The following is a 10,406-nucleotide window of genomic DNA, read 5'->3' as shown; positions in this document are numbered from 1 at the left end:
GTGCCTAAGTGCTTTATTGGATCTCAGCCAGAGTGCTCTATGCCTTGCAAAGCTGAGCTCCAAATGGATAAAACATCACCTATGTATTGAAGAAAAGGTAAGGATGTCACCCCCACCTGCAGCTGCCAGAAGTGGATGGTCTGTTGACCTGGGGGAGAATACACTATCTGCAAAACTGGCTTGATCTTGTATTGATCAAAAAGCATCCCCCCCCAATACAAATTACTCCTTTTTCATTTCAAATAACAGAATAACCCACATTCCTATTCCTGGTTTTGCTTCAATAATAATTTTGCAAAGGTTCCTGGAGCCCTTACACTGCTGAAATCCATACGCAAGAAGAAAATGTAGGCAAGGAATCTTCCCACTTTCCAACCACCTGGTCCAGTGTGGAGTTGGTTTGCATGTTAATGCTCTTAAAGTTGATTCAAGAAAAGGTCAAGATTTGGTCCGTAAGTCAGCGCGGTGTGAAAAATGTCAGAAAACAGCAGAAAATTAAGGGGGTTTTATTTAACACTAGGATAAACTCCGTATCCCTAAGAGAAGTATTCGGAAGTGATGAAGTCTTCGTTCCTTTCATTTTTCCTTTTTGCAAAAGACAATCTACTGCTCTCTCCCAGTGTGATTTCACTGACTACAAGGGAGTTATTTCCCTCAGCACCAGCGTTGTTTAATACGAATAGCTTAACGTGAGTTTTAAGATGTGTGAATCCCCTGCCCAGTTATTTAAAAGATGCTACTTTCTGTTCTGTTTTTATAAAAAAAAAGAGAGATGCTGCTTTCAATATTCTGACAAAGGTTTTCCAAAGGAGGACCCAAAAATGAGGTATAATATCGATACATAGAGCAGAATCAGCCAGTAACTCCCATTGATTACAGTGGAAGTTTTTTGATGCCAAGAGCAAGAAAACTAAGCTATCCGTTCAGGCGCTACAAGCTGGATTTGGGAGCATATACCTTAGATTCCAATTCTAAAAGCCTATACCTGTACATTTTGTAACTTATTATTTAATTTTCGTAAAGATAGAAAAAACCCAGAATCTCAAATAAACCTAAATTTACATTTTTAAAAAATGCCAAAAGAAAGCCAAAAATTGCAGAATTGAAACTTAAAATTGCAACTATTCCAGTCCCTATAGATCAGTGGGAAACCTTTACTCCAGAAAAATTTTTAAGAAATTGTCCAGCTTTCCCCAAAAATGTACATCAAAAACGTTAGAGAAGAGGTAAACAAATAGGCAAACAGCCTCCTAATTTCCATTTAGAAGTAATAGCATCAACTCAAGCATACTCTACCAAAACTGAGATGTTTTTCAGCCTCGCTGTCATGACAGGAAAATATACTCTGCTCTATAAACAGATTATATGCTGCTTTATAAAGCTCTGAAATATTTTTTACTTCTGTGACAAGTTTGATTTATTAGAGTTTATTGCTCCTGTTTTTACTTTCCTAGTAAAGAAATAAAAGTTTAGGATAAAAAAAAGCTGTGAAGAAATTGCACCTGTGAATGAGGCTTTGAGTTTGCTATAGCAGTGAAAGACCTGAATTTAAATATTCTACGTACTCCAGAAGAAGCTGGTCGAAGATAGGTGCATGTGCTTTGGTGACCTATTCAAAGGCTTTCTTTGAAATACTGTCCCGGTTGTTTTTCATAGCAGGGCATGAACCATGATGAAATCACTAAATTTGTGTTCCCTTGCTTTTGTTTAAAAAAAAATTACTGCCATCCCTTAAAAGCTTGTTTTCTTTGTTGATTAAGCAGCAGTCAATTTTCCCTTTTCAAACAACCACGGAGCAACAGCCTCCCGACCCCCTTGGATATTCGGGCTGCCGGCAAATATAAAACCTCAGTGACAAACTGCAAAAAAGCTCGACCTTTCCCCTTGTCCGGTGACCCCCTGTTCGATTTGTACTTTAGCTAACCAATACCTGATTAGATAATGCTCGGCTCTAGACCCACAAAATGAGATAAAATTCAAATTTATGGCTTTTCATTTAAACTGGTCTACAGCACTCCAATCGTGACCCAAGCACAACTATATCACAACAAATTCTCTTTGTCCCAGAGTGTGTTTTATGGCTGAAGTATATAAATGGACACAATGGACATTGTTTTGTTGTACTTGCTCTGACAAAACTCCGCATCGATGCCATAGGGAGTCTTGCTATGGGGGAACACAGGAACAGATCCCATGAAATTCCTCAGCCTTCTGCAGCAAATTTTTCTGCATCATCAACTGCATCAACATCAGCATTTATCCCAGCTTCCACATCTCTCCCCACCAATACATGCTAATCCTAGTATCGACTCAGATGGACATCGGTCACAAAACCTGGAAGTCAGAAGTATCCCACAGCTGGAAATACCCAAAACTATGACAATCTTTTGCAAGGGAATTTAGCATAGTCTGTTATAAAAACGTCCTTTCCAAAAACATAGTTACAGTCCAAATTTGTGTGTAGCTATAAAGTCTTCCCTGCAATGTGCATGTAGTGTTTTGGTTTGAAATTTTCTGGTTTAAGACTCTAGTTAATTTAGCAATCCTAGACAACTGCAAAAAAGGAGCAAATCTTTCACAGCAAAACCAGTAATATATGCAGCATTAGCAAACAGCTAAGGAAGATGTTCAGCTTTCCTTCCAAAAAATATTTTAATATATTTATGCTAATTATTTTCTTGAACAGAGATTCTTCCTTCATCATCATTGAAAGCCAAACACCATTGTATGTTCAGTGTTTCACCTTAAACTCAGAAAAATGCAGATAAAATTGAAAGATTGATTTTCCAATCACTTAGTCAACCTCACTATAGCTGCAGGGGAGTCTATTCAAGAGAATTAAATAAGCGCACAAACATTAGCAATGTTGCAACCCCACCACGTATTTCTCTGAGCAATGTGAGGTGAAGAAACAAGTAAGCCAAGATGCAGCAAAATGCTTTCTTCGGCCTGTGGGACCAGCGAGCAGTTTGAGCAGGTTGAGGGAGCTCGCCTTTTGAAGCCACCAGACACAGCTGACCTCTATAGCGCCATGAACTATTCTAGGAATTACATCTAATCAAACATAAGAGAATATTTTGACAGCAGCTACATCAGTGCAATTCACTCAGCATGCAGGTATCATTGTGGAAAAAAAGATTTTAAAACCTCTCATACTACAAAGTCATTTAAATCCACAGTCAGTACCATACAGAAACTTTGGCTCCATCCTTCCTCCATTTAAAATATAATAATGAAATTTCACCTTGATATCAGCAACAGCAGACCGAATTCCCCATTTGTTAACTGACTTATTGGCACCTGGCAGGAGAAACACCCTGTTTCACAAAAGTGCCCATTCAGGCAGAAAAGCTGATACCAGAAAAGCTCATCTTCCCAAGACCGTACCTAAACCTCAATAAATGATACCTTTCCCTCACCATCCCACGCTTCCTTTGACGCTGCCTGAGCCCACACACCAGTAACAGCTTTTTCCTCCCTTTTTTATCCCAAGACATAGATTCAAAGTAGTGGCCGTTTCCAGAGCAGTGACGTGATGACCATCTGGGCTGGGATGGCCACTGGGAAGGTCTTCTCCAGACTACCAAGTCCCCCACATCTGTACTTTAGCCTTAACCTTCACTACGTGCCATTTTACTCATTGTGTAAACTCTGGTAACCAGCATTTCTGTGTCTCCCTTCAATTACAATAAATGTACTTAACCCACTTGGTGGAAAAATATTCTCTTTCAAGCTCCCCTGAGCACTGCAGAGTACTTCTAGATGAGTGGCCAAATTGCAGAGGGACCCGACCGTTGATTTTGTGTGATTTTGCTCCAATGCTTTTCAATAGCTTCTCTCCAGCTGTCCCAAATACATAAACGCTGTTCAGACGGCATGAGTCCTGCAGCTTGAAAGGGATTCAGTCTGCCAGCTGGGCTTCCAGCACTATCAAGATATGCATTTCTTGTGTGGATTTCGTAGACCCCAAAATCCTAAATATTTTAAGCAGGAAAACTAGTCTCTAATATTACAGTATATTATCAACGTCTAAGGGTGTGAAAATCAAGACGGGTTTCCCTCAATATTAGCGGGGCTATCCTGCACTATACCACCTGAGGAATACCCTAAAAATACCCTAATTTTGGTATATCTTGGGCCTGCAAATACAGCCATGTCTCAGCAGTTTTGCTCCAATTTCTGTTATCAATATCTGAGTTTAACTGTGGTGTGGTTAAAAGTCAGATTGTATGGCTTCCTGGTGCCTTTTTCAAATAATAAAGATTTCTCACCAGGAATTATATTGCATCAGGGTCTGTTAACTCAAGAGAGTGCTGCCGAGTCTATAATTTCTCCTGACACTACTCTGTCATACTGTCACAGGTCTCACCAGAGTTTAAACAACTAGATGGAAAGTTTGGAATGAACTCACCGAGTATTTACGGACAGTTAAGAGCAAATCAAACCTCTATTTTCCACCATATCTGCAAGGCTCTGCGCCACAGCAGAACTCCATTTTTCCTGGGAAAATGAACCTCCCAACTCTCCAGAGGTCAGTCGTGCCCCTGGAGAGCCGTGCAAACTCTGCACTTCTCCCCTTATCAGAAACCAAAGGAAACGACCAGATGGAAAGCTGAGATTGCACTCTGTTTCTACAGCACATTGTTAAAACTATGAATAAAAACCATGCAAGAACGCTTGTTACACCATAACACAACGGGCAACGTGCACGCACCACTTGAGGTCCAAAGCCCTGACCTGACCGTGGACCTGCAACTCAGCCAGCTCCATGGTGATATCACAGCGAGAAAAACCCCAAAGGCAGGGAAAGCAAGAGGCAACCGCTGCACTCGCCAAAGGAGGCCTTGAGCTCCTTCAAGAAAAGCAACCTTTCTCAGAGCATCTGCAGAAGTAACATGAGCCGCACCATCCCCACGTGTGCTAGGTTTGACACCAGCGTCCAAACGTGCTTTCACCGAATGAATGGCAAAATTCCCGTTAAGTTAAATGGAACCAGGATCAAACCCCCAGCTTTCAAAGTCCTCGAGTAGCACAAGGTTCTGCAGTAGCAATTTTAGCCACACAATGCCAGATTTTAGGGCTATTCTAACCGTTGTCAACAAAAAGCGGCAATACACAACCCTGAAAGCAGCACCCAGTTTCTTTTCAAATAGATAGTGCAGTGTCATTCGCAAATCCCTCCCCTACAGACATACGGCAGGACTGCACAAGAGCAGACCAAAAATGGTACAGAAACGTTCCAGCAACGCAACTTCTCCCTTTCCTTCCCCAAAAGGGGCATCACCTGCCAATATCCACCCAGACAGATTTCATGCATGAAGAGCAACAACAATTCCTGCCTTTTTTCTTTTTCAATTTACACTTGTTTCCATCCAGAAAGCCCCGAAAGGCCACAGAGCAGTCTTCGTACACACAAACTTCCCCTGGCTGCTGCAGGATAGGACTCAAATTCTACAAATATTTCTGTGTTTATAGACACGCAAGAGGGTTCAACAGACCGAAAGAATGTAAAGTGTCTTACCTCCCAACCGTAACTGGGATCTTTAAGGTGTGGCCGCTGCTCTCCTACAAAAGGGCCAAACTTCTCCCCTGCTTCAATCTTCCTTTTGGTCCATATCCCTAATCCTGCTCCAGGAATGTTGGATTCTCGGAGCTCAAACTCTGAAGGAATAGGAATGTCATCGGGAATGTATATTGGAGCCTTGTAAGGAGAGCTCTCCTTTGGCGTGAAAGCTTCGCTGGAGGTTGCTGGAGAAGACGGCTCCTGAATGTTGGCGGATGTTGGACACTGGATGTTTGCAGCCTCTCCATCAGCTTCTGGCGCTTCCTCCAAAGGAAGTTCAGGAAAGCTTTCGTACAAACATTCATCACCTGGAAAATAAAGCCAAACAGTAGGATTTGAAATATACGGACAGATTTTGCATATGAAACCCTTTCAGCCTGCACTTGAAATGGAGAGGACAGTTTGGTAGGCGGGTGGCACCTTCATCAATCACTAGTCCCGCAGCAGAGCCTCACCCTGGAAGGAGCTGAGCCTTTTCCCTATTGTAGGCCTGGGGGTACACAGTGTTTTTCTCAATATTCCTGACATCAAAAGTGGTTTACATCATTGAACACAAGCGAGGGAATTACATACAGATGTATACGCAGGCACACCCTATTATCCGGATATAGCGCTTTGCATTGCATACTCTTTGAAATTACAATTGAAAGCCAGCATTATATGTCACAACTGAAATCTAAGTGAAGTGAAAAGCAGGAAAGCTTTACTGATCTTTCAGAGAGACAGATTGAACCTAAAGTAGCCAAAATTAAGTTTGATGGCCTCCAATTAGTCTTTGGAGGAAAGGATCCAGCCTACCACACAACTCTTGGCAAGAACTTCAGCTGATGTAAATCAGTGTCTTACCATTGACCTCCAAGAAACACAATGGTCTAAAATAAGTTCAGGATCCAAACAGCACCTTATAGAGAACATGAACCTTCTCCTCTTACAGTTGCAAAAAAACCTGGGACAGATCCAAAACACATTAAAAAAAAAAAAACTTCATCCTTGGGGCTTAGCCAGCAAACAAAAAAAGAAAAAAAAAAAAAAAAAGAAAAAAAAAAGAAGAAAAAAGAAAAACTCACTGGTTTTGACAGCTCAAAATGTAAGGCTGATTGTAAATTCCTTTTAGTCAAAAAACTCTGAGTGACTTCAGCAGGGGCTTTAGCTGCACCACCAATTTAGTGCTCAACCCAATAATACATGCAAAAGGAACAAAAAGACAAACTAACCAAAAAACTTCTTCATTATTTACATTCATTTAACTTTATTAATGTTACCGCACTTTTCCCACACACCAGAGCTCATTCTGCTTAATTCTAACCTAAACAGGAGGCGAGAATACTATTCTCCAAGGAATGAAGTTGAGAGATCAGGTATTTAAGATCTGAGCATGAGGATATTTGCATAATATGGTTGGCCCAGAAATTAAAGTGTTACGCTGGGCTTGGCGTTCAGAATTACTCCGTTTCAGAGAAGAAACAGGAAACTTTAAAATGTTCTTTCAATTTCTTGCTCATTTAAGAAACTATCCATGGTAGATTAGCACCGTATGCCTTTTCCACTGGAAACTGGTCATAGCCCATTATCTCTCACATCTTTGTTACATATTATCTCACAGTTTTATATCTGTACTTTTCATGCTTCTGGTACTGCCTAAGACAAACACTGGGACATAACAAATCATTTGAATAGATTGCTCCCATCACAAGACTGGCAAACTGGATTCTTCATCTGCGAGCAATTTATTCACAGCCATGAACTGTTTTTCTTTCTTTTATGTGGCACTGGCTATGACCTCATACATGTCACAAGAAAGTTCAGCTACCCGTTCCTTTGGCCTTTGGTTTGGCAGACTCTCCCTGCACTTTAACGATTGAACCCAATTATCGATTAGTTTGTCACTTTTCTAATACCTGGGGCTCTGAGAAGTAGAAAATCTTGACTGACTCTACCGTTTAGCTGAGAAGGACACACAGAGGGGTTTTCCATCACTCGTGCTTCAGAAATCCTGCCTGTCACAGCTTAGCGGTGCCAAGTTTGGCAAAGATGCTCAAGGGCTCGTGAAAGCACTGGTGCAGAGTTTGCTCCTACGAGCCCATGCCCATACTTTCCCAGGGCTGACCCACAGCAAAATTCAACCTGGACTCCAAGTAACAGGAAAGAAGACATGAAAAGGGTAGGGACACAGCTCCACCTGGATGTCACCCTTCATTTCACTCTGCACTGAAACGACCACGTTAGCAGCCATCTCTGTTATGCCATGGCATTGCTGCTGCCCCCAAACATGGCTCTGCCCCGGCACGGTGGGAGAGGTGAGAGAGGTTGGTCTAACACCTCCTGAGCATCCCCGAAACTCCGATGAGCTCCCTGCCTTCACGGGCCGGCAGCGATGCTGCATCCGCCCAGGGCAGGCTCACTCCTGTTCAGATGTCTTCCCCCAGCTGTTTAGATTGCAGTCCTGCCTAAAAGACTTCAGCTGTTTTTGAAACAAGGGGGGCAGGAAAAAAACCTAACCCATGTATACACATGGGGTGCAGGAAGAGAAATCGCACAAGGAAAGTGATCTGGATGATGATAAGCACATGGCTCACTGGAAGGGGGGTTTTAAAAACTTCAGGCATCTAAATCCTACTGATTTTCCATGACAGCTGGGTGCCTGACACTCAAACTCCTTAAAAAGCCCATTTCACGTGCTCACTTCTGTCGTCCCCATCCCACCAAGCAGCGCCCCATAAAACCGAGGCTGCTCTCCCTGTGCCCCATGGCCACGCTCGACTCTCCTCCGCCGAAGAACGAAGCAGCACAACCAAATCGTTTAAGTCACGGCAAGCAGTGACCTGTTCTGTGCCTTTCCCCAAAGGGCCACCTTCCTCAGCCCCACTTGCCAGCAGCGCCTGCCCACAAACCGAGCCTTAAACAATTAGCAAGCACAGCTTTGCAGATGTTTCTTCTCCCCCAGGGACAGTCCAGTTTAATTTCTCTCTCGCAGACTCAAAGGCCTCAGTTATACTTATCTCAGTCATTCTGGCTACGCTCATTTTTTAGCCATATAGGGTCAAACCTGCAGCTGATAAATCGGCCTCTGGAAGCCTGGCAGCGAGACAAGTCCGTTTGCTGGGTCTATTGTGCCTCCTTTGATTTCCAGCAGCCACACCCGATGTCGTCGTTAAACACGGGCTTTCAGTTTGAAAGCTCTGGAAAATATAATACGCCTATATGTCCCAAAGCCCTAACAGTGTGGGTAAAACGGATTACTGAAATATTCTTCTGCCTGAAATAGCAACGTATTCTAACAAATATATATTTTAAAAGCTCAAAATAAACAAGAAGTTGACTTACAACTGACCAAGAGACAGGAAGACCATTAAGACATATTTGTGAAATTAGCGATAGAAGGAGCTGTATTAAAATCAATGTCCATGAACCAGGATATGGTCTTCATTTTCAAAGGGTGTGGGACTGTTCCCCTTAAAATTTACACCCACAGAGATCAGAGGGACTTCCACCAAAACTATGGGATATTGACTGATAGAAAATCTTTGTGAGGTTACAATGAGACCCAGGGACTGTGCTGGTAAGCATCGCTTTCCCAGTGAACTGCAAATCATTCACACAGATAGCACTGCAGTTTTGAAATTCAAGATGGCTTCTTTAAAGTCCAGTAATTATCCCCGCTAGAGATGGGGTAAAGTAAAATCGAGGCCCCTGATAAGGGAACAGATGAGATGAGGTAATGTGGAAGCTTAGATATTAGCCTCCATAAAATTCTTCACAGCTATTTTACAACAAAAACATGAGCAAGCTTCAAAGGAAACCCAGGAGGAAAGGTTAATTGCTACTAAAAGACCAGGGAGGACACCTGCATTTGCACTTTTGACACAACCTTGCACGCCAGCAGGAAAGAGTCCACGTGGCTGCGTGCTGGGGATGTGCCTGATGAAGATGGGAGAGCCATGTGCCAAAGCTACCGCCTTAACTCCGGGGCCTGGGGTCATTTTGAGACCGAGAGGGCTCCTGTGCATGGCTGGGAGGAGGAGAGCACTTCCTTCCATTTGGATTTTTCTTAGCAGTTCAGCACGCTTATCCTCTGCGAGAGCAATTAGGTAGGAGGCACTAACAACTGAGAGAGACAGAGGTTGCTGAACGCAACCCAACCGCTTTTTACCGGCTGCAATCGCCAGCGAGGCACAGGCGTGCTGTTTTCAAAATCATACTGGGCCACACGTTCAATGAAACCATGCCTTTCTGCAGCTGAAATGCCGCACGACGGCATCTCACATCAAGGGGACGCGCTAGCGTATTACACGTATCAGCATTTCAGGGTGGTCTTCATCTCAAAGTTCACACAAAGTCCTCCAAGGATCAAGACTACATTCAGATCTCCAGACCCAAAGCCATCCCTAACAAACAGAAACGTATCCATACAGACTATGCATTCTCCCTTTCTTCAGGCAATTTCTGCCTGAAGATATACATTCCCAAAGCAACTATTGACTGATAAACTCTCTAGCACATAAATCCAGTTCTCTGCACTTGGACTCATGCACATGCCCACCAGTGACTTAATCATAAGCTGGATAGTTGATTACTCTGGATGAAGGAGGTAGGCTGGAAGCAAAAGCATCTAGAGAGCCTACTTCAGAAGTGTTTCTAATGCCATCATCTTCCAAGCAGGGTAAAGTAACAGCTGAGATAAATGTGGAAGTGGCTCTTTGCAATGAGGAGATACACACAGGTTCATGCCTGCAACTTCTCAAAGGTGAGAAAGATGACATCGGAAGGACCTGGCTCTGTTCGATGGGAGAAGTCCATCACATGTCAGTAGCTTTGCGCTCCACTAGTGCTGTTGACCATGCCT

At 43.0% G+C, this 10,406-nt stretch overlaps 1 protein-coding gene across 1 annotated transcript; it reads right to left on the bottom strand.

Moving 5' to 3' along the window:
- Positions 1 to 5,521: 5,521 nt before the first annotated feature.
- On the bottom strand, positions 5,522 to 9,821 carry LOC104080501 (MDS1 and EVI1 complex locus protein MDS1-like; the record flags this gene model as incomplete). The annotated part of the gene is made up of 2 exons (XM_009582914.1): positions 9,704 to 9,821; positions 5,522 to 5,871 (listed from the first exon to the last, which is right to left on the bottom strand). Coding segments are annotated over exons 1-2 (468 nt in total), but the record flags the coding sequence as incomplete, so codon positions are not given.
- Between the last annotated feature and the right edge of the window lie 585 nt (positions 9,822 to 10,406).

Source organism: Fulmarus glacialis, unplaced genomic scaffold (genome assembly GCF_000690835.1).
Source record: "Fulmarus glacialis isolate BGI_N327 unplaced genomic scaffold, ASM69083v1 scaffold8650, whole genome shotgun sequence".
NCBI classification, from domain to species: Eukaryota; Metazoa; Chordata; class Aves; order Procellariiformes; family Procellariidae; genus Fulmarus; species Fulmarus glacialis.
Note: the sequence above shows the minus strand (reverse complement) of the source record. Positions and strands in the feature narration are given on the sequence as shown.